Source organism: Opisthorchis viverrini (assembly GCF_000715545.1).
Source record: "Opisthorchis viverrini unplaced genomic scaffold opera_v5_61, whole genome shotgun sequence".
NCBI lineage: Eukaryota > Metazoa > Platyhelminthes > Trematoda > Opisthorchiida > Opisthorchiidae > Opisthorchis > Opisthorchis viverrini.
In genome coordinates this window covers 1,235,929-1,263,515 of record NW_008751717.1, presented here as the reverse complement: position 1 = coordinate 1,263,515, position 27,587 = coordinate 1,235,929, and the positions used below count along the sequence as shown (strand labels likewise).

The 27,587-nt window shown below is 44.3% G+C and overlaps 2 protein-coding genes across 2 annotated transcripts; one reads left to right on the top strand and one right to left on the bottom strand.

Annotated features, from left to right (window-relative positions):
- Nucleotides 1-27,257, bottom strand: T265_13372 (hypothetical protein; the record flags this gene model as incomplete). The annotated part of the gene is given in 16 exon segments (XM_009168606.1): nucleotides 1-491; nucleotides 1,687-1,917; nucleotides 2,358-2,536; nucleotides 3,707-3,942; nucleotides 7,626-7,714; nucleotides 8,900-9,361; nucleotides 16,142-16,286; nucleotides 18,364-18,620; nucleotides 18,983-19,059; nucleotides 20,447-20,648; nucleotides 20,837-21,134; nucleotides 22,036-22,181; nucleotides 22,187-22,368; nucleotides 24,753-24,940; nucleotides 24,977-25,093; nucleotides 27,225-27,257. Coding segments are annotated over 16 exon segments (3,240 nt in total).
- On the top strand, nucleotides 16,591-20,063 carry T265_03978 (hypothetical protein; the record flags this gene model as incomplete). Its single annotated transcript, XM_009168585.1, has 2 exons — nucleotides 16,591-16,781; nucleotides 19,988-20,063. The coding sequence occupies 2 exons, from the start codon at nucleotides 16,591-16,593 to the stop codon at nucleotides 20,061-20,063; spliced, it is 267 nt and encodes an 88-aa protein (XP_009166849.1).
- Nucleotides 27,258-27,587: the final 330 nt, after the last annotated feature.

Here is a 27,587-nt window from a genome sequence, read left to right as displayed (position 1 = left end):
GAACGATTTTATCATTCAACAACGATGATTTTTATTACAAAAATAAAATCTACGAGAGGATAAAAAAATAAATGCTGGATAAATAAGACCGAATTAACTCAATGCGTCCGTTAGGCCTTGAACTCGATCACTGAACAGGTCTGGCGACGCTGGCCGCCACACAAACGGGAGAAGACAATGCAGCTGAGTGAATCGTCGCTTGTTCCAAAAGTGGTAGTTTCTCGAAGGTGTCAGAGAACAAACCCTACGGAGACTCCGACGAGAGATTAAGTAGGGCTGATGGGTTGCAAACTCCAATGAATTGCTAGTCTGTTCACTGGTAGCAACATCGCCCACAGGGAGAACTTCGTTGAGAGTGGTTGCAACAACTGGACGGAGAGGCGAGATTAGAATGGTGGAAGCTTTTGTATGTTTTCTGGCATGTTGCGCGCGGCGCCACCAAATCTGAATGGTTCTTGCAGCACCTACTCGTGCACGGTACCGTCTGTAACCTGAGGGGTAAAACAGCTCGGTGAGATAAGAATAGGCATACAAAAAATAGCTCGAGGCCGCGGTAACAGTGCTGTCCCGAAAACTGTGGGGTAAAGTCGGATTGAATGGCATATGGCTAGCAGTTCAGAGTGGAAGCAACGCCATCCTACTCGTTGTTAACCCCAACTCAACTTTTCCTGAGAAAACATTGTTTAGTCCGATACAACCACCATTTGAATTATCGATAATTAGCCTGCAGATGCTAACGATTTCCGATCTGTGATAGTCGAAGGTACGAAAAGATTACCGTAAAAACAGGAAGTGAGGTTTTCGTTAAGCGAGTACAATCAGATTCATGGTCACAGTCGTTAAGGAAAGAATCAACAGCAAGCCAAACGACAATCACCATTACTAAAAAGAATTAATATTACCATCCTCTGCGATGGTGGATTCTTTACGAAGCAAATGATGCCGGCAAGTGCGACAGACCTGGAAAAAAGATGTCGACTGGACCCATTTAATGGTGTTGTACATCAGTTGAACTGATGACAATCCAACTGCACGAAGTATCCTAATCGAATTGCAGCAATTCGTTCAACCAGGCGGTTGAACTGAGTGCGCCTACGTCAAACTGGCTCGTTTTGATTCGTTGTATCGTCCGAATGTCAGCACAGCTACTGCATTCAAGAAAAAGTGAAGTAAAATAGACGGCAAGTAACAACAGGCATAATGCACTATAGAATTCAAGCAGTGTTGACATAAATGTAAACGTGACTTTTGTGGAACCCTAATTTACTGGACGAACTCAATACACCAATTAGGACGTCAAAACAAAGTTGTCAAGACATAGTTTGACCAACATCGTACGCATCGGGTCAGTAGGAAGAATCAGGTAGTCTTCGTTAAATTCCTAGTATCGCTCTGCAAATATGACACAAAACCACGTGAGCAAAACACACTGACAAACTCAGCGAGGAGCATCGTGATGCGCTAGCTTTGACTGTGCTTGGTAAACACAGCAAGTCAGACACAGTTACCTTCAATGTGAATAGAAGTGAACGGAGAATAAATACTAGTAGTATGTCATTGGAGCGCTTTGAACTCATCCGGTGGATAGTAACCCAGAAATCAACACAGGAAGTATTGACAGCAGGCCTGTCCCAGCATTTAGCCTACGGACATTCATGATGAATACATCAGGGAAAGGTTACTCACTTCGTTGAATTATGCTCGCGGCTGTACGACGGATCAAGTCGGATAAATTCTCTAACCGGTCTGCTTGGTCAGGTTTCAAATGTAACCGACTGTGTCCGAATTGGCGAAGCAAGCACTGCAACTCTCGTCGAACATCAGGAGCCAGCCCTCCAGAATGGTACAACTGACGAATAGTGACGTCAGAAACGGTGCCGAGACCCACGATTAAGATGAATAAAGCCTCACATCGCTCTGCACTCAAAAGGCAACAGATGGAAAAAGTACTGTGAGATGCGAAATTCAGTTGGGTCATCTTTGCAGCGAACAATCAGTCCGTATAAAAGGATTATTATAACAGATACTGGTTACTACCAACGGTGCAAGAGTCTCCGAAGACTGGAACGATGGAACGCATTAAAGCAGAATGAAACACTCAAGAGTGTGAAAGGCTTCTTAGGATTAAATGTCAGTGCATCAAAGTAGGACTAGCAACCACTAAGCGTTGACAACCAGAGATATGGCAAACGGAGGCAACTTACACGTACCGTGCAGTGTTGGTCTGCATCAGATGTGATGGGATAAGGTTAATCACATCAAATATAGTAGAATAGGCTCAGACTCTTGAAAGTACGACTATCCGATCATTAACGACAGTTTACGGTTGGAAACAGTGGATCTAAAAAAAAACTCACCGCTATCGCCATGCAAAAAATCCGAATTGCCACGGGGGGATTGGAAGACAGATGTAGTCAGCTTCAAAAACCAACGCGGCAACGAGTTTGAAATACCGTATGACGACCTTCCTTGCTGAGGATTTGGTGAAAGCTTCCAGAAGACGCCATACTTCCGGATAAACTCCACATACGTGTATCTGCCAAATGTACGGAAAACTATCTATCATAAGTAAGAAGCACTGAGTTCTTGTAGACAAAAAAAATTATCAAAAATGATGTTGGCGGTTACCTGAGAACGACCAACGGTAGTTGTTCATGTAATTGAGCAAGACGATCGGTTGGAAGCAGCTCACATGCTATCAAAAGGGAAAGTTTCCCCTCCACTATCGTCACTGAAGCTATTAGAAGCTTAATTTTCCGACTGACAACTAAAAGAAATGTCTGAGGACAGACAAGAACCACACACTCTCGGCCTACTGGTTTAGTTGTTGGAGACCCGTCATCTTGCTTAGTTCGTACTATACGGAGTGAGTAATCATCAATCGACCACTTCAATGTGTGCGTAGTTATGTGCGCTCATATTCCTTGTTAACGGTTATATTTGCCGTGACTGAGAATGCCACATGTGACGGATCCACCTCTCAACCAATGTCCTCTATTGGTGCTATTCAAACAAGTGCATGAATTGATCGATATGCTTTCAGACTTCAGCTTTTGTTAGCTTTGTAAGCACAGAAAAGCTTTAAACATAGTGAAGCTGAGTGGTTACCACCCGATGTTAAGAAACCTGAAGAAGAGATGTGCCAAGGCGATCGTCTACATAGTAATACTCACATTGATGACACAGGGACAAGCGTGAACAGTCTAACCAGTCCACTAACGTAGGCGATAAACGGTACAATCCATATCAGTTTGCTCACCATCGAACAGATCAAAAGCTGGTGAGCTATCGAATGCGGGATTTCGTAGAACTATGGAAGCAATGCTTGAGAGAGATCAAAACTGACGTATATCAGTCAATTGGGTTGACTAGCCCTGTCAGAAAACGTGCACAAAACCAAACTCTGTGGAAACTACTGTCGCCTTTTGATGTGAACCTGATGGTGCTTTGGAATAACGGTCACGTACTCACCACCTACATATTATAGAAATTACCATTACTTGTCAGGTCTGACAAGGCAGTTGTGATGGGCGTTTGACCATCGGTGGCTGTTAGATAAACCGATGGATATATGGCCCACAAAACAAGCATTGTGGAAGGCGCTCTTTTTAGGGCAAGTCTCTAATACTCTACTACACGAAGGATTAGGCAGATAAGGCACACCAATGTAACACAAGGGTAAAGTAAAAAAGGATGTTCGGCTAACCTTCTGCTGTAAGACGAGCGCAGAACATGTACTGCCGTCAGTAGTCCACCAGTAACGAGCTGGTCATGGAGGCGGTCGCGATCCACACAAAAAGAAGCCGGGCGCGTTGCAGGGCTGGCTACCGCTTCCATACATGCCGGTGTAAACTGGCAGGAATCCAACAAGTTCGGGCGTAGACACCGCACAAATGAGAGTTGATGGTTTTCCAAGCGAATAAGGAGCGAGTCAACGGCGCACTATGAGATACCACACGGATGAGAACAATATATGTTCGCACTAATTAACTCGTGAGAAATGTTTAGGGTGGAGTGAAGCGAAAAAAGTAAAACTTCCCATGGAAAAGACACTGAATATGAAAGCAGCTCGCGTTGACGGGGGTGGACACGAAAAGTAATAGGGAGAGGGCATTGTTGCGTTAATTTAAGTTTAACTCGGGTTGGTTTCAATCACTCTGACAAAATCGACCGATAAAATGGTGCAAACTTACCATCCGGATTATTCAGTTGGGCGATAATTTCACGAACACCTTGGTTCATGCTTATTTGAGCTCATTACAAAGGAAAATAAGAAAAATCTTGTGATGCTTTAGCTGAGTAAAAAAAATGGTTAGTCTGAAGACGATCGTTGATAGCATTTATTCATCTTACTTAAAAATTACAAACAAGATTATCGAGAGGATAGAACGCCGAACCATATACCGTCCCCAATCACTGGATATCAGACCGGATGGTGGCACCGCTTAAATCTCGGAGGAATATCCCAAAAATATCCCAGGTGACGTAGAACCCTGGACTGTGAAAGTGGAACCACCTACGGCCTTGGAGTTCCACAACTGTGTACATTCTCCCAAGCGCCACCGAGCCTCTGGTCCGGATGACCTCCCACCCGCATAGTTCAAAGATGGGGGTGAGGTTCTCAGTCAGCGGTGGTCTGATGTTTGCTTGAGTTTGCGAAAAAGAATCTGCTCCAGACAACTGGGAAGAGTCGGTGATGGTTCCCATTTGCAACAAAGGGGCTTGTAGTGAGTGTAGAAACCACAGAGGAATCAGCTTGACCCCCGTAGTAAGGAGACTGTTGGCGTCACTGGTGCTGTGCTGCCTCATGGTGGCACGTGAGACACTGACTCGAGAGTAGCAATCAGGATTCCGGTCTGGTAGGGGTTGCGTTGACCAAACCTTCACAGTTCGTCAGGTGCTAGAACAACGTGATACACACAAGCGACCCACAAGTTTAGTATTCCTGGATTTCCCAGACGCATTTAGCTCGGTTCTTCGGTCTGTTCTTCACACACTTGCCCATCAAGGAATGCCCCGGAAGGTCGTGAACATAATAAGCACTTTGTATTTCCAAACCAACGGACGTAGGAGAGTATATGGCGACTTCTCCAGAAGCTTCCTTACACAAAGTGATCTCCATCAGGGATGCCCGCTCTCCCCATTTCTGTTCAACTTCGTATCGATGAAATCATGAGACGAATGCAGGAAGGTATCCGAAACCCCGGTGTTCAAACAGCCTCTGTCGAATATCTCGTCGATCTGGAATATGCAGCCGATATTGTTTTCATCTTCAAAGAGAAGTCGTAGGCGTTTTTGGATGAACCGACCAAAGTCATCCCGTCCTTTGGTATGCACTTTGCACCTACAAAGTGTAAGGTCATGCTCGTGGACGTGCAGTCACTGAACACGCCATTTACAATCCAAGGGAAAACACTCCAAGTTGTAAAGCATTTTACGTATCTTGGAAGTTGTAGTAGTTCTGATTGTAGTATGACAGATGAGGTGACTGCACGAATCTGCAAGGCTCGGGTCGCGTCTGCTAATTTGAGACACCTACCGCGTCAGAGTGGTTTATCTCTGAATCTCAAGGTACCTGTGTATCAAGCTACAGTACGGACTGTTTTACTGTATGGCTGTGAGACTTGGCCTATTTGAGCAGCGGAAATGAGACGTCTTCAGGTGTTCGACAGTCGTTGTCTCAGAACCATAGCTCGTGTGGGTTGGTGTCAGCGAATCCGTAACGAGGCAGTTAGAAAGCGTGTTTTCGGTTGTGTAACGGGTACTTCCATTGAAAAATGTGTCCAGGACCAGAAGCCGCGTTCAGTAGGCCATGTATTGCGCTTGTCAAACCATCGTTAGCCATTCCTGATCCAGAGTGGTGGAAGCTAAGAAGGTGGCAGAGGATATGGAAGAAACTATGAAAAGTCTGGGTGATGTCGGTGCGACTAGCCTTCTACGATAGGGACCGCGTGATCCCCTGCGCCTGGTCGGAGACGCTGCAAGATACGGCGTCTAATCGATATCAGTGGCGTCCTTGTTTCCAGTTTCTATTAATATTGCCTGAATGAGTTTCTGGAGGCGTATGCATCTCGAAATGATTGTGGTAGGCTAGTGCCTTCCCTTCCCTGGTATTCTTTCGTTTACAATAAGGCTTTCAAAAAAATTATGATTGCAGAGCAGCAAAACATCAGTGCGGAACACTAATGTTATGCTTTCGATAGTAGTGAACCGAATGTTCTGTCGGATACTCATAGTGGAAAATTTTCGCTTTTGTCCTAAACTGAAGAAAATACGCTAACTTACTACACACTGTTTACCTCACTGCCTACTTTAGTGTAGCGCAATCGGTATAAAACAGATCAAAAATGACACTTCCAGGCATTCTTTGGAGAACAAATGCAGAGCGATCGCGGGAGGATTTTCAAATGAATGTCAGTACAAGAACGTTTGGTAAACTCAGGACAAATCGGAAGAATCCAAGAAAAGAAATCACAAAAATAGAGTAGCTTGCCAATTAGGAGCGGGAGAACGCAAAACTTTTCGAGTTGTAGGGACAATCATTGCTATTCAACTTGTTCTGACAGATCATACAGGAAGTTTAGAAAGCACCAACAAAGATATTAAACTCAAACAGTCATTGAACGAGTAAAACAAAATGTGCTTCTGACAAAATAATTGGTATTACAAGTGTTTTCGATATTTCATACGATAACTCAAAAAGTAACCCCTGCCGGAGAGAATGATTCTGGTTGGTTCCACAAATATCCTCTGTAGTCGCTTGTTTGATGGACTGCAAACTTAACTCACTTTTGTTTGTCCGAACACACCACAAGAACGTTTTTCTGCGAAATCTAACCGGTTTCCTTACAAATGTGACTATACGATTTCACGGTACCTATTGGTTACTTTTAGCCTCTGAAGTGCGATCACCTGTTTATTGTGATCAAGGCTGTCTATCTCTTTTGAATGGATCTTCGACAAAATGGGCAAAAGATGGTGCGCAAAACGCTGTTTTTTTATATAAACGATGAGCTGGGAGATGCGGAAGAAATCAACAAAGCTTTATAAATTGATAAAATAGCCACGACGTATAGGCAAGAAATACGGAGCGCGGAAAAATGGAGATTCTGCTGATTGGAAAATGGGAGTCAGATATTTCAACGCACAAGACAGAAGATGTCCGCAAGAAAAAAATTCGGCTCCTGAGAACCACTCGAGCGCCACTAGCCAACTGGTGAGTGAAAAACAGTAAGAAACCCACTACCCGGTGGATAATCATTGCCTTAGAGTGGTCCAAATTTGCCTCACCCGCTGGAGATGATGAAGCCAAATGTTGAGTGCTCTGTTTGGCATTGTGGACTAAACGAGAGATACCTGCAGAACCAGTGAAGACGAAGGACGATTTATCAAAAAAACGTTTTGTTATAACCTGGGTCCGAAATGATAAACTTGGTTCCCACTGAGATCAACATAACACTGATCTATTCGAGGAAACAACTGGTGCGACAAGCTGATGACTATCATCCAACAGCGCATAATAGTAGCCTTTAATCATCAACTCAAGGTGCGAACTAGCCACACCCTGGACAGGAGAAGGAGGGACTGGCATGCAGAATAATAGTCTTGGAGTGATGACGACTTACTTTGAAGTTTCCAAACACTGTGTTGATCCGGCGAGAATTTGCACGTCCTGGACTACCGAGTACTCGCTCACGGGTCACCGGAGAAGCTGCTGAGTGCAGAGGACAAATAGTAAATGTAACGCGTGGCACCTGTAAGTTTGATAAAACATCAGTTATCCGACTAGTTGTCGGCGGGTACATCCCAGTTATTCCCAAAGAAAATACGTTTAGCAGAGACCAACTGAGTGGATTCACCGAAAGCCATCCCTATCCAGTTGAACGTAACCTTGGAATGAAGCTTCAAGAAATCATCCAAAGGTGGTTCACTCTGACCGTGGCCTTCGCGGAAGGGGATAAATGATTCGAGATAAGCCATATCTCCAATTGACATTATCGTGTTTCTCATTTCAGTCAATCAGCACTGTGTTGACTGCGACAGTCTGACGAAAAATATTTGCTTGCTGACATCAATCCTTATCCAGTTACCTCTGAATCCATACGTGAACGCAAACACCTCCAGGGAAAACATCCTCAAAAGAGATCAACCCGCATCGGCGTGAACGCAAACACCTCCAGGGAAAACATCGGTGGCAGCTTTCGTTCTTCCCTTCAAGCTTCTTCCGGAAACTATGCCACTGACTGAATACACTAAATTTAGTTAGTCTAGTGAAGGTGGACGTTATATTCGTACATTACAAAATCATTAGAAATCGGTAGGTGTATACCAGTATATGGAAAAACCAGGCAATGTCCACACCTACCCACCCACCCCCAACGTTAGACATAAAGTGAGCATACCTCTCCAACTATGCCTCAAGAGGACGAGTATCCGTACTTTGTTAAGCACCTTCTGCCGTTACATACGATAAGGAAGGAAAAACGTTAGGCCAAAAAGCGACGGTTTCGATCAGAATACAGAGGAGTCATATGTTGGACTCTGTGTTACGAACGATGGCGTCGTCATGCTAGAAACCTTGGCTTGGAAATGTTTGGTTTCGATGCCACCGCTCAACTCTGATGCATAAAGACAAATAGTGGTCCAAATTCAACTGTTGAAATATGGTTCAAAAGTCCCATCAAAAATGGTTATTTTCTAAGTTCAGGTCTTTATGGGGTGGAACAGCACGTCGGGTTGTGCCAGTTGGATAGAAAAAAGACATGCCTTAGTTCTTTCGCACTAAAATACTTCTATCAAAAGCACTGCAAAAACATGAAATTCAGGGGTACCTGGAGGACTGAGTAATGCACTCCCGCAACATATTAAAAAGACGCGCAAAGATAAGTATGGATCTTACGGGCCAATGGTTCTTTGAAAAGCCCACGAGAAGAGGGAGATAAAACTGAAGATATACAGCCGTCTGAAGAGTTCAGCATACGTAAAGGCGATCGAACAGGTCTGGGTGAAGCACAACCCGATATGTCGGTCGTTTCTGCTCGAGCAGCGTTGATAAGCACAGTGTGAAGCAACGGCAACTTGGAATTTGAATTACTTGGTACAGATCCCCCCGAAGTCGATTTCTCAGTAACCACAGAGTCCACAATCCAACGTAATAAGTGCGCTGGAATCCTATCCAAATTCTTGGAAACAAATCCATGTATGGAGTAAACAACTGGACCAGCAAAATGACGAACAGTGAAACACTCAACTGAGCGGCGCTGTTGGGATGGTGAGTCAAGATTGTGTGAACCGGAGACCAGAGTATTTTTGTCCGTTTGCAGTTTCTTTATCGGCCTAGGAGACAATGTGTTTTTGCCAGCTAGACAGTGGAAAAAGAAGTAAAAGAAGCAGCTAAGACACATTATAGAAGGTAGAGTATCTGAATTAAATAAACCTCAAACAAAAGGTCAAATAGTTGAATGCAATCAACTCCAAACAGACATCCTGTAAGACAAACAAGACAAAATAATTATAAAGCCGTAGTCCACAGAAAACAACCAACAGGAAGACGAAACCGTGGCCATTGTGCAATGGTATGCACTCAGGGAAGTTAGTGGCATCAGTGTATTTTTTCCAGATCCCATCGGTAGTAAAAAAGAACACTTTAAACAATAGTGAGTCTTTAGGCAATATTGAATGTCTTCGTATATGTTGTACCGTGCGTGACCGTCTATTGGTCACGCCTGCACCAAGCCTGCGAGACTACACGATAAGGAGAAGACAGAGAACTCCGGACACGGCTGCATTGTCAGGACAAAACATACAGAGCTTCTGTGTAAATATACAGGATGACTAAATGGCCAAATATGGTCGTTCACTTGTTCGCTCTGTACAGCCGATGGCGGTGTTCCGGTCTTGAACAAGTTCAGCTTCTGTTCTAAGCCATGTTTGGTGAGCTCCACCAACGCACCTGCTTTCCGAACGTGCCGCACCGATGGTGACATTGGGGATGCGTCACTCTCCGCACATGTACTTTCTCCATGTCTGGGCGCATCCTGACAGCAAGTATATTTGATGGTAAAGAACAAAATGGGCACCGGAAACATGTCATCCATGTAGTCACTCCATAAATAAGTAATTTCAACAATTTTGAGTTGACTGACAACAAATGAATCATTTTAAATGCACCGAACCGTCAAATGCATGCTTAAGCATTCACCAGCTATCCATTTCCGAAACATTATTCCTTCTGATGTAGGCAACGACCCTTCCACGGAAAATGCAATTGGCAAAGGGTAAATTCGACCTCCTATCGAGAGGCTGAACTCTAGGTCCTAGATGACGGGAAACGTCGTTCCGGACTCCTAAAGAGGACGGCCCTTATTCAGCTATGTCTCCCTGGGAAGATTCGCAGTACACTGTTTCATAGTGATGTGTTTGATTCCGACTCCATCAGTCCTGAGCGTCCGCTTGTCTCTAAAATTCGAATCCGACGTTTTGAACTATTTTGGTGGCATTCATCCTTTTCCTTTCCGGAAGTCTGTCTATAGCACATAATAACGCATCCTCAAGGAGGGCTGTCCCTTCAACGCCGATATTCATATTTGTTTGGTTACAGTACACCCTTCGATCATACGATAAGAATGTAGATCTGTAGGATAGGTCCACCAGTGTTTCTGCATCTAAGGTAAAGTAAGGCTTGAGACGAGCATTGACTTTCCGAATAATGATAAATACCAAAGCTTTAATAGGAAATAAGTAGTGTATACCCAAACCAAAAAAGGTAAAAAAAACACCTATAATCTTGTACGCATGTGTCCCAAAAGGTGAAAGACATTAACGCGTACCTCTAGACCGTCGAATTACTGGCCGATGACACTAGCATTATCATTGACAACCCAACAAACATTTTTAAAACATACTACTTATAATTTTGACAGTAGTAAAGCTGAATACGTTTGAAAACGAGAGGAAATGTCTCCATTCCTCTCAAGAAAACAGCATCGTGTCGCCCTAATTCCGTTGTGCTATGCTCTGGCATAATTACGAACAAATAGATTTGCATCGAGGATCCATCAGTGTAGAATAATAATGATATGCTGTCTATGGTGGCGTTCAGATATGGGACGTCCCAAAGAATCAAACAACATTGAAGTGCGTGCAACCGGCGTAAAATCTGGCGCACGTATTAGCATCTCAACTATCGGATAAGAATAAGCGGACGGTTCATTTATTTATCAAATGAGTTAAAAGGGGATTGAGTCCCGGATTTATAAGTGCATCGCATTCATGGGTCTACTGACCTGGAAGCCTCGTGTCCCGTTTCGCGACTCTCAAATTTATGACTACCTCGAAGTGGTCATATAATGCATAACCTATGTAGAAAGGAAGTGTGAATGCGCAAAGCGAAAGCCGAGCGATGTCTGAACCATTTTTGTGGAAAAGGTCCAAAGACGAATACCTCAGGAAAAAAAGTCCGATGAGCCCGACGTGACTCGAACACGCAACCTTCTGATCTGGAGTCAGACGCGCTACCATTGCGCCACGAGCTCTGGCGCGTCAGTCACATATTAATCCACTAAATGGTAGATGTGATCCATGCAGCAGTAAGTTGGTAAGATTAAATGCCTAGAAATGCCGACACCCTCAAAGAGAACAACGGTTTTCACCTGATTTTAGACATCCATTGTTTAGGGAGGGGTCGGTCTCTGGGTTTACACTCAAGAACAAGGTCTAGCAACGGGATCTCCAATATCCCAGGTTTTGGCAAATATATTTATGGAGGATTTTGAACAAAAAGTTTCAGCCTGATTCCCATACCTACCCGAGATATTCCGCCGTTATGTATGTCGTGATGAAACGAGACAAGGTCAGTGAGCTTTACAACTACCTGACTGAACTGAGTCCACGCATCAAACTTGGTATGGAGATAGAGTCAACCTCGGGTACACTTGCCTTTTTGGACAGCATGACACATAAGGTCGGGGGGGGGGAACTAAAACACCACCGTGTAAGGGACAGTTTTGAACTGCTTGTCTGCCGATCCGAAGTCCGTATTCGTTAGACGCATAAGGGCCCTGTGTACAGAAGTTGATCGGGACAACGTTCCAAAATGAAGTAAAGAACAAACTACGGGGTAAGGGATATTCAATTGGTTTTCATCAGCTGCTAATTACGAAGGGTGTTGGTACCAGTAGCGAAACTCAACAGGGAATGGGTTGGGACTGCTTTTATTCCTTGTAAACCGTGGACATCAGAGATCATTCGAAGGATTTTAAACACGGCTTCCATAGGAGTAGCTTTCCGGAGGGGAAATACTCTGAGCTCTGCACTGGTGTAATTGAAGGATTGCCTCCCAGGGACTGTCCATAAAATTAAGTGTAACGAACGCACTGTTTATATAGGACAGACGCCTGAATCGGAGAGCATAGGAAGAAAATAAACAGGCTACCGGGAAACGCAGATGCTATCGAGCGCTACTGAATGACTCGGCAATAGCCGAACATGCACTGGATACGGCACACAAAATATATTTAGAAAATGGTGAGGTTATGATCCGAGAACTACCGTTCATACCACAGAGATCGATGGCCGAGGTGGTTGGAATCGCCAAGCATCCCAGTGTTAACAGGCCAAAAGGCGTGGGAGAGCGTGGGGAGAACTGTTTAGATCAATCGACCTGACAAGTGTTGGTGTGTGGTTAGCAGAACGAGGAGTAGTCATCATCTGAATCGCAGTTAGCCTCACAAACTTTCCTCCCCACTCCCCAACTAAATCGTCGCAACACTCACAAGCACGCGAAGACCAACGAAATCTGCCAGCGACATCCGCGGCGAATCATCAATCAAAGCACCTTCAAGTGGAAGGAACCAAACCCGATCGGAACTAATTTGAAACTCCCCCACCTCACCATTGCAACCACACTAACCGACAAGAACCGTTAATTGACACTCAACACTGGTCTAGTGTGATAATCTGAAGAGCACTTGTTGATTGGTTCTCCGTCTGCCTTATAGCCTGGCCAGTTCGGGGACCTGCTCATTTGGCCTGATGAAGCTTTTGTATCAAACGCGAAACGTTGCTCATTTAAACATTACCGATTTTCACCAAGCCCTTCTAAGACGATGACTTCTCAATCGGTTTCAAAATTTTCCAACCCATTAACACAAGATTGTGGCAACCACACTAAAAGACAAGAACTATTAATATGAAGACATCTTACTGATTGGTTCTCCGTCCGCCTTAAAAACTGACCAGCTTGATGATCTGATGAAGCGGAACGTTACCCAGTTGAAAAAAGACCGATTGTTTACCAACCTCTGCTGAAACGACAACCTCTTCGTTGTTTTGAATCACAGAATTTTATTCACTTTTTGTACACTCAAAAGTAATTTTATTGCGAGAGATAATTTACCACAAAGATCTTTTACAATGTATAGTGCCGAACACAGTGGTAGACAATGGAAACCCCATAGAGGTCAAGATACTGCACGGTTTACCTTGGATCCGTGTGACATTCTAATAAATGGTGGTCGCACCCAAATTAGATTATCAGCGAAGCTAAGCCAAGTTGAAAAGCACCAATTACATCAAATAATTCAGGTAACAGCCAACTAGTAGGTGTTGTGTTGTTTCCTCATGAGAATCAAGTCAGACACTCCAAAAACTATATAATATCACATCTTCGGTTCTGCGGTGTGTGTGTGTGTGTGTGTATAAGGTGGGGTTGATGTGAGCTGTAGAATACAGTATCACCAATCGACCAATCGATCAACTATTATAAACCACATGTGATCTTATGGGTTACGAGGTAATGGAATACTATGTAAACAGGGTTTACGAGAAACTGGACCGAACGAATGGGAAGTCGCTTTCAAATGGAGATCGCAGATGAGCCACCGCATTGCTTTTAAACACGGCTTCCATAGGAGTAGCTTTCCGGAGGGGAAATACTCTGAGCTCTGCACTGGTGTAATTGAAGGATTGCCTCCCAGGGACTGTCCATAAAATTAAGTGTAACGAACGCACTGTTTATATAGGACAGACGCCTGAATCGGAGAGCATAGGAAGAAAATAAACAGGCTACCGGGAAACGCAGATGCTATCGAGCGCTACTGAATGACTCGGCAATAGCCGAACATGCACTGGATACGGCACACAAAATATATTTAGAAAATGGTGAGGTTATGATCCGAGAACTACCGTTCATACCACAGAGATCGATGGCCGAGGTGGTTGGAATCGCCAAGCATCCCAGTGTTAACAGGCCAAAAGGCGTGGGAGAGCGTGGGGAGAACTGTTTAGATCAATCGACCTGACAAGTGTTGGTGTGTGGTTAGCAGAACGAGGAGTAGTCATCATCTGAATCGCAGTTAGCCTCACAAACTTTCCTCCCCACTCCCCAACTAAATCGAACACACACTCACAAGCACGCGAAGACCAACGAAATCTGCCAGCGACATCCGCGGTGAATCATCAATCAAAGCACCTTCAAGTGGAACCAAACCCCCCAACTAAATCGTCGCAACACTCACAAGCACGCGAAGACCAACGAAATCTGCCAGCGACATCCGCGGCGAATCATCAATCAAAGCACCTTCAAGTGGAAGGAACCAAACCCGATCGGAACTAATTTGAAACTCCCCCACCTCACCATTGCAACCACACTAACCGACAAGAACCGTTAATTGACACTCAACACTGGTCTAGTGTGATAATCTGAAGAGCACTTGTTGATTGGTTCTCCGTCTGCCTTATAGCCTGGCCAGTTCGGGGACCTGCTCATTTGGCCTGATGAAGCTTTTGTATCAAACGCGAAACGTTGCTCATTTAAACATTACCGATTTTCACCAAGCCCTTCTAAGACGATGACTTCTCAATCGGTTTCAAAATTTTCCAACCCATTAACACAAGATTGTGGCAACCACACTAAAAGACAAGAACTATTAATATGAAGACATCTTACTGATTGGTTCTCCGTCCGCCTTAAAAACTGACCAGCTTGATGATCTGATGAAGCGGAACGTTACCCAGTTGAAAAAAGACCGATTGTTTACCAACCTCTGCTGAAACGACAACCTCTTCGTTGTTTTGAATCACAGAATTTTATTCACTTTTTGTACACTCAAAAGTAATTTTATTGCGAGAGATAATTTACCACAAAGATCTTTTACAATGTATAGTGCCGAACACAGTGGTAGACAATGGAAACCCCATAGAGGTCAAGATACTGCACGGTTTACCTTGGATCCGTGTGACATTCTAATAAATGGTGGTCGCACCCAAATTAGATTATCAGCGAAGCTAAGCCAAGTTGAAAAGCACCAATTACATCAAATAATTCAGGTAACAGCCAACTAGTAGGTGTTGTGTTGTTTCCTCATGAGAATCAAGTCAGACACTCCAAAAACTATATAATATCACATCTTCGGTTCTGCGGTGTGTGTGTGTGTATAAGGTGGGGTTGATGTGAGCTGTAGAATACAGTATCACCAATCGACCAATCGATCAACTATTATAAACCACATGTGATCTTATGGGTTACGAGGTAATGGAATACTATGTAAACAGGGTTTACGAGAAACTGGACCGAACGAATGGGAAGTCGCTTTCAAATGGAGATCGCAGATGAGCCACCGCATTGCTCTGTGCAAACATTCAGTCAACAGTAGAGCAGATGAGTTAAATGGAATCAAAGCGCCTCAATTATTGCACGTGTGCAGTTTATAAAGTACCAGAGAGTCTATGTAAACAAGAAGTATCATACGAAGTGGTGGTTGGGACTGAATCAGTTGGTATTCAGTAATTTGAAATCCCAAATGACCTATTCTGAACTACGAGAAGACTACAACAAGATCGGCCTACCGAGCTGCTGTAGCCATGAGTATCATCATACGGTCTTCAGAGTAAGACGAGTGCGGGAGTGCAAAAAGGCAATTTGGATGTCTTACAGGACGAAGTCTAACTTGCTTTCTTAGCCACCATAAATTTCCCACTCTAAAGGACAGGATACAAGATGCCCTAACCGGGTAGCGAAAGGTTAGGTGGGATAAACTATGAGTGGGCTTTACAATATTCATCCGACGTGGAACCAACTGATTTGTGGGTAACCACGGAAACGATCGCTGAAATAGCAACAACGAAAGAATTTGGGACGTACTTAGTCCGGGGATAATGATTCTGCTAGAGGAAAACGCCATTTGCAGACGACGCATCCACTCCATGTCGCGTGGGTCATCAATCGCCGCCAAAGTTGAACCACGATGTTTGCTGCTAATTTCTTGGATGCGATTCAGTAGACAAACCTAAAATAAAATTGGAACGTAAAAAATTTCGCATACACCTCTCATGAACTAAGAAGCGAACCGCGAACGGTTAATAACCTTGTAAATGCCGAACGTGTTATTTTGATCTAGGTGATAGGAGACATTTTATTGGATGATTTCCGTACGCCTAGATGCATTTGCATCTGCCAATCCAAGGATGTCTTGAACAGGCGAGAGCGATGGCCTAGTGGCGTACGCAATGGTCATCCCGTATCTGACCTATCACTCGCAGCGCAGAGCTATCTTTTGAAAATAATCGTTCAGTTGTAGCACCCTGACTGTCATGCCAACTGAAGGAAGCACGAGGGCTGACATAATGCCATGGTACCCAAGCCTAGACAAGAAAGGTCGAGAAGCAGAGGTCGGGTTCGAACCAAGGACCTTCCAGTCAGTAAATTCGAGCCATCTCGCCCCCTATCTATCTTCTGAGGTACCAGTAATGACAATCAATATACTATTGTCAGCGGATTCAAAGTAAACGCTACGGTTTATCCTTCCAATTCCGTCACCACCCGCAGACAGAATTGTGGTTCCTGTAGACTCCGTCTGGGCGTAAGTTCCACTGACTGGCTATTATTAGTCTAAAGCGACCGGCTCTGTTGACGGTTATCTAACACCTATCATAGCAAAACATGTCCAGAATGTTCAAAACGCTGCTGCCAGATGTCTCAGACTTTAGTGATTACCGAAGTAGACAGTTTATACTGTTGACCAAGTATACATGCATTAGCTATCAGATGACTGTGCAAGAAAGCAAGCAGACCAGAAATCGAGGTGGTTAGGTTGTATAAACGGTAATGCGCGGAATTACTGCAGTGCAGATGAATGATGCTCTGGCGAGTGGACGATGCACACTCGAATGGCGATCAATAATGATCGATCGCACCGATCAGCTATTTGATGGGCGAACTGTGTCAAATGGGCCGGTAAAAACCTGCCGAAAACGTGGGTTTATGATACACAGTTCCCTCGAAATTACTGTCTCTTGAACTCCAGCAGTGAAATGAGAACGACACCACCATCGGTCAGTGTTTGGTGCCCTACGCACAGTTCAATGAACCAGCCCGTTTCACAAACGGCTAACCACTTGGGCGGTCTCGTCCCCACCAAGCCTAGAGAGGAGCAGTCGAGATAAAGAGGCCGAGTTTGAACTATGGACCTTTCGGTCAATGAGTTTGTTCCCTAAGCTGTCTCAGGCTAGAACAGTTTACGCACATTCCCAGAGTTTCTGGTCTACTCTATCTCTTCAGAACTCGGGCGCAGAGGTGAAAGGAATGGCCCTTCTAGGAAGCAAATGAACCCAAGGTGAACGGATCACATGTCTGTGGTCCTTCCTACAGAAGTTGTTTCAGCAGTCAGTGATTCTTTTCGATCCGTCCGCCTGGTTTCCTGTAAAGTGAAAACTGAACAACCTAATTTCTGGAAATTTTGGCTTTCCAAATTCCGATAACGTGTCGACCTTGGACGAAGCGACAGATGCCAGAAACAAAACGAATCGCGTGCTCAACATTTGCCCACTAAATGGCTCAGCCCGAACCACTATTGTTATCTGAAACTGTCAACGAGCAATTGAGGTTATTAGTTGGGACAGCAAACAGACCAGATGTCACTGCTACCGACATTCTAACAAAAAGTTGAGAAAGCATCACAGTGTAGATATTGGTTAGACAGTGTATTTGCTCTGTTTATACGGGGATTCCCGTTTTTGTATAAATACACCTATCAGGTATGAATGTATTCCAAAAACTGTACAAACTTTTATCACCCTGGTATCAATACGACAGGTCAGAGCAGCGCAACCACTGTGGAATCATAACTGAAAATGACACGTCACTTTTTAAACATGAAGCGTAGAATGACAGCATCAGAAAAGAAGCAAGTAGCACAGGTCTTTGTAGTCTCTGTTTCAAACTTCAAAAACAATTATACTTGACCTTACTTCCCTGATTTTTAAAACGATAAGAAATGTCAGGCTTCACATGCCTAGTAAAGAGCGATTATTAAGGCAGAAGTGGATGCGAACTTATGAGCCAGTGAAAAGAACATATGCACTCACCTCGTCTAGTAGACCAGCACCCAGTTTCATACCGTCAATGACAGGCATGTTGTCACAGTCTCGTAGGCGGTTGAATATATTCATGGAATCTCGTGAATTTTTCGGAGGACCCAAGCCTTCCGCGATTAGTTCGTTATGCACACTATCCACAGCGATCCGCATAAAGTTCTGATGTAGTCTTTCGTTCGCGAAATTGATGCAGTATTGCTCGAAACCATTATCGGTGAGTCTTTCAAAACCAAACAGATCCAAAATGCCTGCGAAACGGAAAACATTGTTCATTGTTCCAATAACCCAAACACGAGTCGTCATGAACTTACCCCGAAAATAGCTGAGAAATTACTCGAATCAAAATGATATCATATTGTTGATCAGCCATTTAAGGCTTACTGCAACGCCGAGGGTTCAAAACTAGCTGAGTTTCATGAGATGCGCACTGTTGATGATCTCCAAAAAGAATGAAACAACAGTGCAGTGTTTCTCGGCTTTTTAGCACAGGTTGGCTTCATTGATAGGAAGAAACATCTATCGAATATTGCCAAATCTTCACACATTACCGGGAAATAAAAGCGTTGGAAAAAAGTTAGCCCACACTGAGTCCAGTGTGAATGAAACTCACCAAATTCAGCCAAAGACACATCCATCTCAGGTGGTCTTAGTTGTTTGTTAATTGTCTCAACGATATGTTCGAAAAGACTAAAAAAGACCAAAAACAAGGAGAAAGATAAGACTTTGGGGAGTGTAAGAAAATCACTAGCAAAACAATTCCAAGTAACAAGTGGCTGTTTTCTCAAACAAAAACTCAGTATTTCGGAGAGTGCGACTTCTCCCGCCAATATGGTTAATGAGATGAATGTCTCCAAACTTTCCTAAGCTGAGGATCTTATTAGGGGGGTTGAAAAAACCAGGTGGGATAATTGTCAGAGTGAATTAGAGTTGACGAACGCTAGCAACACTTGGTGACCCGCCCTAACACACGGAATTCCTTGGTCGACACCTAATACAGGTTTAGCTTGACTTAGTCGATTGGTTCTCCTCCCGCCTTAGACCTCGACCAACCCTGTAACCTAATCACTTGGCCTGACGAAGCTTTTGTGTCAAAAGCGAAACGTTGCCCTGCAATAAATATACTGAATGTTCCCAAATATTTCCGGAAACATTCAGAACTAAACGTTGGTTGTAACGACAGAGATGGGGACCATCAGTATGGGAAGAACTATGTCGTAAATTTCTGTTCAAAATCGAAATTGAAATGAAAGTGCTTCCAAAACCACTAGATGTAGGAAGAAGCAATATCAGGGCTTTTCTGCTTTGTTCGGTGTGATATTACTGACAGAATTCTGTTTGCATAAACACCACGATTTGATCTGGGCCATGGTTACCGAAAAATACAGTCTAGTACGGCCAACTAGTGCGGTCAACTTTAACAGCAGCTTTTATCGGTCAACAGTGCGGAAAAATGAGGCGAGTAAACCTAGAATCCACACACGGAATTTTCGTAAACATTGTTCCCCGTGGACTAGGCCGATGATATAAGGGGTGTCTTAAAACGCTGATAATACATCCACGCGCTATCGGCCCAACTACTGGATCCAGAATGTGACACAAACTATCCCATTCTCAGGCCTTCGGCGGAAGGATCCGTAAGAGCTGCAACCAAAACATCGTTCAGCTGTAGCATCCTTTCGATGCCTAACTGATATACCACACGAGTGAGGCAAGAGGGCTGGGATACTGTCAGGTCGCCCAAGGCTAGGTAGGAGAAGTCGAGAGGCAGAGGTCGGATTCGAACCACGGACCTTCCGGTCAGCAAATTCGCGCTCTAACCACTTGGTCCATCTCGCCCCACCAATACATCAATAAATAACACGTGGTGTCCTGGTTAGTATTATTAAGCATGGTGATATCTGAGTAAAAATTTGTTCCTACTCACTGGATATAAGTGACTCCTGAAACTAGAAATCACAGAAATGCTAATGTATCCTGTGGTAAATTTGTTCAGACAGGGATGCGTGGAGAGGATTGTAAGCAGTGCCAAAAAATACAGTTTCTTAGACTGATGGGCTTCCGTCATGTTACTTACTTGTTGTACAAGGTTTTAACCAAACAGTCACGCTGTTCCTTGGCTTGTGCAACCGTACAGGTTGCCGTATACACAGTAAGCCGCCTAGTTCGGAAGGTATTCGAGCCGTTTCCAGCTTGTACACTCCGCGTCAACAGCTGGCGCGGAAAATCACCAGCGATTTCGCCCTCCTCCAGACCGAGAAGTCGTCCCGCAAGCAACACTGAAACGAGTAAGTTGGAAAATTACTACCACCTTTGAAAATGGATTATCATTCTGAGGAGGTAATTTTGCCGAGATTTCCAAAAGGGTTGTGAGATTCGTTTCGTTACACCGCACTAGTGTCAAAGGTAGCTGGATTAAACTTGCCTTTGGGTAAGTCCTCCGGATGAATAACAGCAAAGGAACCACTATCGCCAACATCTTCGGAAGCAGCGAGCTCATGAACGCGCCGGTTTAGTGGTGCCTGGTTGCGCGCCGGGCTGGCAGGCAAAAACCGAGAGGTGTTCAGTAGAAGTATTGAAGTTAGTATATTCTGCAGCTGGTCAAGGTCAGAAGAGGAGTAGCCAATGCCACTAAGAGCATCCAAAACCGTGGACCAGGATCGTCGATCAGTAGATACATCACCTTCTCTGAACTGTTGTAGCGCGGACACCAGGTCATTTAGTCTGAGTTCTTCAGCCAATTTGACGGATAAGGAACTCAAGAACTACACACAACGGAGAGCAGATGGTTCATTGTAAAAACGAGCTTCCAAGTAACAAATTCGTTTCCTCAGTGAGCTAACAAAATTCACGAGCTGAATTGGCAGAAAGAGCTTACGTGCGTTAAATCTAAAATCATTTATTATGGTTACGGTATACCGGTGAAGGTAGCTCATCAGTTGACCACGGGATATATTCGCGCAAAAAGAAACCTGAAAGCATAAAGTCGGATGCTGTTCGACACGAGGAATTCACGCAACTCGTTGGCATACGCCCAACGATTAGTTACGTATGACTTTTAGGAGTTTTTAGAGGCCCGAGTTAAATTCGACAGCAAGAATCGTCATGATTAACACACAGAGCCGTGAGAAGCGTTGATGAAATGTCAACCAGGTCTTGAAGGACGTTTTCTGGGAATGCGAAGCTTCACCAAACGACTGAGTCTGAAGCGCGGCGCAATTTTCAGCGCCAGTACCCACATGGCGACAAGTGGTTGTGATTGATCGATACAGTGAAACTCTTTGTTATAAGCCGAAGCTCTCAAAAGGCGAGTGTTTGTGGGTCTTGCACCACTACGCTATTTTGCTGACTTGAGAAAAGGTGGACTGACTACTATCCTGAGAGTCGCATGACGCATTCAACGATGAGTGATATGGAGTAAATCGTACTGATATGAATGAAAAATATAGATGCCAATGGAAGTTAGAATGCATGTGGTCCAAGAACGCCAGAAACCCAGGTAGGGTTCACAAAAAATTATTGTTGCTGAAAATTGACCAAATGCTTAAATGGTTGCGCTGATCAGAGAAGGAAACAGACAGACCACATCACATTGAGTGCCTACTGCAAAAACAGAAAAGTAGCTTAAAAATCTTCAAAATGCGACCACACGTGCAAGGTACTTACCATGGAAAAAATGTGGAAAGACGAAAAAACTGAGCGAGAATCAAATACTGTCCTTGGTTTTTCCAGAAGGTAAATCTGTACAGTAGCGCCAACAACGACTTGCTCTCTACAAATATCGTAGGTAGGAAAGAATACGGGACACGTTACTTACGTATTGTAGAAAAGGGATAAAAACTTTCCGAATCGTGAGCTGTTCGTGTTGCATATCGTGCGAGCATTGCCTTCAAAAATACATAGGCGATGAGGGTAAAAAAATTAGGGAACGTACCGAAAGCTTCTAGAACTGGGTTGGATAGCAACAGACGTTGTTCGATTTGGCTTTCATTAACAGGCCTGAAATAGATTAACGTCGAGCCACGACATTAACACAGAATTAAACACACTGCCTATTGGATGAGAAAAAAGCTGTAATAATATTGCTAGTAATAATAATACTCTGGGTATTGTGAATCAATGACTGAAGTAACCCAACACGTGGAAAACTCGAGGCTTCGGTTGTACAACCGAATTTGGTAGGTATTCGTGAAAATGCTGGCTCAAATCGGGACAATGCCAAAAATGAAATATTCAGGCATTATTCCCTAGAACGATGCACGTGTAACGAAACGGACTGAGCATTTACAATAACCGAGCCTTTCCAACCACTGTCCTCCAAAAATCAATGTGATTACGAGAAACTTGTGTGGGAAGAACTTGCTTGTTTACTACGTTTTAACAAAACCATTCATGTTAATATACATCTGAAACAGTATGCTCACTAAAAGTCATCCGTTGTAAAGCTAGTCAGTCTGTTGTCTACACTCCGTACAAAATTCAGCAGTCAAACAATCTGACTGAACTTGATCGATCGCACCAGTGTGTCGTTTCTAAGTAAGAAAAGTTTAATATCGAACCTTGCTGTCATAATATCATGAGGAACCGGTATCTACAGCGGGGTGAATTTCCCTCAATAATTGTGGTAATGTTCTTCTATTGGATGAGTCAACGATGATACAGAAACGGTTCAGGGCGAAAGTTGACTTCGAGGGCAAAATGGTAACAAACTATTGTAGTCAGGATTTAGTACAAGCAGTGTGGGTAGTCGGCGTTACGAACTAAAAACGGTCGCGAATTGAATGCTAATCTGAAAGAAACAGCAGCGCTCGTGTGCAAGAACACAGAGCAGTAGAAAAGACACAAACTGTTAAAGGGAAACTCTCAGATCCTCCTATACCGTAACACTGAACCGGGAGGCGAATTCGTGCATGGGGTATTTTGTCAGTAGACTCAAGAATCACATCGCCGCCTGGTTGTGGCATGATGTTAGCTTGGCGCCTTCGCGTCCTAGCGGCCAAGCCACCCACAAACCTGGTTTCGGTCCACAATGGCTACTTTCCAGTGCTGAAACACACACGACCATGCGATGCACAAAACCATCCGAAAGCAGAACGTAGTGGTTCTCTGCATTCGATCACGTTAAAACACAATAAGTGAAATATATGAAGCACAGGGTTCTGTGGAGGTGCCCCTAAAAGACTGCGCTTAATAACTAATTACACACAAAGTATAACAAAACAACAGAATGAAGCAGGCACTTTTATTCAAAAGTAAACTGGAAAAACTGTTGTTCCGTAACTACATCCAAGAGGAACCGACAGGCGTCTGAATGTTAGGAGGAATCACTCTCCAACAATTCCAATATTGGATGCGCCTAGTTGAAAACAGATTATCTAATAAAGAATTCCAAAGTTTGGTGATTGATCAAATGAACAATTTTAAGCGGATAGTCAGCTTTGTACAGCAGGAAGTAACAAGCGGACTGAAATGATACCAGTCTTACTGTCTGTAGGGACGCGGTAAAAGGGGACAAACCAATTTCGGTTCACTCTAGTCACCACTATCGAGAAATATAAGGACAAGACGACTGTAGCGTGAAGATTCAAGAGGCTCAGCAATACACAGAAAATTAGCAGTCGAGCGGAGATAAAGTCGATTACGGTTTGCTGACAGCGCAGCCAACTGACGCCCAGTCAAACAAAGCTTCAAGGAAGATCGTAGCCCAACAGGACGGATATCACGGGCAGGATGGTCAGCATTATTAGGAGCGAAATTCAGACGGGTTCGGATGACTGTAGGTTAGCACCTGCTAATACCGTGACACTTCTCCTCATCAGTAATCCTACCCTCGCAGCGAAGACTAACTTCGTCGCAGCTGTACACTAGTATACCAGACGGAATTTCACCTAGTCAGAATATCCGCTGCAACTTGTATACCATATTAAAAAACAATCAGATTCGAGGGAGAGGGTAAGATGGCCCAAGTGGTAACAGCGCGAGTTTACTGCTCGGAAGGTTCGTGGTTCGAATCCGACCTCTGCCTCTCGACTTACCCTGTCTAGGCTTGGGCAACCTGGCAGTATCCTAGCCCTCCGGTGGCATAGCAGCTAGGCATCGAAAGGGTGCCACAGCTGAACGAGATTCAATCTAACCCTTTAAAATGAACCCTGCCCGTTTTGCAAACAGGTAGCAGTGAGTAGACCTGCGTAAGTAAATTCAATCTCGGTGAGTTCTTTTCGTTGCCTACAACTGGGCAGTGTTCAAGCGAGTAGCAAGGTTACAAGCAAGAGAAGCGGTCGAACTCAAAGCTCAGCCCGCTGCGGTGTACTACGGGACAATACAGCATAAACGTCCACTCCAATTAGCGAGTGTTACCGTGCTGACAAACAGTAGAAACATACCTCTTGTAGCATCGTTGGCGACTGCTCTGTTGAACCAGATAATGCAGTGCATGTTTGGCAGCCTCGGTTTTTCCTGATCCACTTAGTCCAGAAATGATCACAGATTGGTTCGCTTTGTTTTCGACCATTTTACGCAAACATTGCTCCATTAGCGAGTAAATGTGAGGTAGGTTTCGCAGATTCCTACTCTGCAAAAACGATAAAAAATTAGAGGACTAACATACCCTAAATACAGCATCACGTTGTTGACCGCCATACAATTCGGGGATTTCCTTGTTGGGGTTCAATGATACAAGGATGTTCTCGCCAAGCCATGTATATATCTTTTCACACTCGTACCGCTGCAACAGAGCCGAAAGAACTTCCAATAATTCTTAGAAGCAGTATGAGTTACCGGCCGAATCCTCCAGAACTTGGAGGAAAAGAAGATCGTCGGGTAACATCTGGTGGTTCATTGAAAGTCTGTGCATAGTTGAACAGCGAATCGGTTCGCTAAAACAATAAAAGGAGTTCGGAGCTTCTAAAGAAATATCACTCGTTTTGAAAAATATGATTACTTTGGACGTATATATAATATGAATGATATCAATTAAGGACAACCTGAATTCAGCCGCGGTGTTCTTTGGGTAGGGAAAAAAGGGAACCTTTTGCCCAGCTTCCTTTCAAACGTAATCCAAAATATGGTGATCAGAAGACAATGCTTAAATGCGCTGGATCCTTCTCCCAATCAAACACTGGAAAATCGTCAACAATGAGAAAAACCACATCACACACACAAGCGCTTTCAGCCAAACGAACTAAAGAAAATCAGGTCATAATGCAATGGAGATTGAGATTGAGCTGGTCAACTTAGAGAAACGAAAAGCTACCAAAACAGAAAGTGCCAGGACACTCAAGCAAACAGACCACAGTGCGATGCAAACCGCCAGCACCGAAAACAGGACAGTGACAAAAACTCTAGGAAATAGGTTATCCGAAGAACTGGTCGAATGCGGGGAATACGAACCACAGCATAACACAAGTCGCAGAAGAAACAATGAGTCGTATCAACAAGCCCCTGATACACTGAAAACGATCTAGAAGCTAACAAGTGAGGAGAAAATACCAATCGAACCGCGAATCTTTTTACATCTCGGTCCCCCATATCATAATCAGCACTATTAGCAGTCATGCAGCTGCAGAAAATGATGTCATTTCACTACCATAAGCATAGTAAATTGCTGGATAAGAAAGCAAGAGTGCAAGTAAAGAAGCTTACATCCCAGGGAATGTAAGCTTAATGTTCCTACCCCCGGAACATTAAGTATATGAACATAGTTGGGCGCTACATCCGAGGAAGCCATCGGTTGGATTGAGCCAACGTCATTTGCAAACGTATTCCAACAACATCCCGGCACATCCAAGAATCCACGTGCGAAAAACATGTAGGCCCCATAAGAAAGCCCTAGAGATTCAATAACATCCAGCTCGATTGTTGCGGTTTACGACTCAAGCAGCCAGGTCAACACGTGCTCTTCTTGAATATTTCGCCAGCATGAGAAAGCCCTAGAGATTCAATAACATCCAGCTTGATTGTTGCCGTTTACGACTCAAGCACTCGCGCTCTTCTTGAATATTTCGCCAGCATGAATTCACGGTAGAAAACAGCACCTTTTTGATAGACGTCGGTTAGGCATGCGTAGAAGATGTCCCAAACCTAATCGTCATCATGCGCGCAATTTGAGTAGCACCACACTAGCTTTGAAAGTATTTTGACAGCATGGAATGATGCACCGACGGTCACGGTCGACCGCTGAACAAGCGGTGTGAGGTCATTATGGCCGAGGTTTTCTAATACATTCGTCCTCAGGAAAAAGTGGCATCGCTGCTCCCATAACTGTGAACATATCGGTCGCCTCTGGGAAACACCTTTATTTATTCACACTGCCATTGAGAATGACAGTACGAGTTTAATTTCAGACCACCTCGCAGCACGATTCCTCGTTGTAAGGGGTCTCGCTGCTATCGGTCTGAATGCTCCCTTTTGAATTTCCTGGTATGTGTATATATTGTGAAACGAAGTTCCAGGCAGTGTAGCCCGCGAAATCAAACTAGAGCCGAAACACCTTTATTTATTCACACTGCCATTGAGAATGACAGTACGAGTTTAATTTCAGACCACCTCGCAGCACGATTCCTCGTTGTAAGGGGTCTCGCTGCTATCGGTCTGAATGCTCCCTTTTGAATTTCCTGGTATGTGTATATATTGTGGAACGAAGTTCCAGGCAGTGTAGCCCGCGAAATCACTGCAACTAGAGCCCGATTACCATGTTAGAATCCTGACCAACACAGTCTCCTGGCCCTTCATGTTTGGGCTAGAAACATGTATACCTACTTGTCCCACAAAAATGGCAATTCCCCCCCCCCAAAATGCCGCCACGTTGCAGTCCTGCCTTTGGGCTAGATGTCCCAGGGGTTGGAGCGCGGGTTTACTGGCCGTAAGGTCCGTGGTTCGAAACTCTGCATCTAAACTTCTCTAGGCTTGGGTAACCTGGCAGTAGTCAAGCCCTCGTACTCCCTTCGGGTGGCATCGTAGCTAGGCACCGAAAGATTGTTACAGCTGAACGATTATTATTCAGACGTTTGAGCCAAAGGCTTTGGTCTACGTCTGGGCTCCGGCTACGAACCTCTGGGGCTGTGTTGGACACGAGATGCACAGAAAGAGAAAATCACCGATTACAAACCGTCCCCGTGCAGTTCCAGTTTCCAGAACGGCGGAAGCCGCCTGGCAACGTGGTCACACCAAAGAACCAGCCCCGAATACAAATGAACCACATTGCCATCAGTTACTGGTGA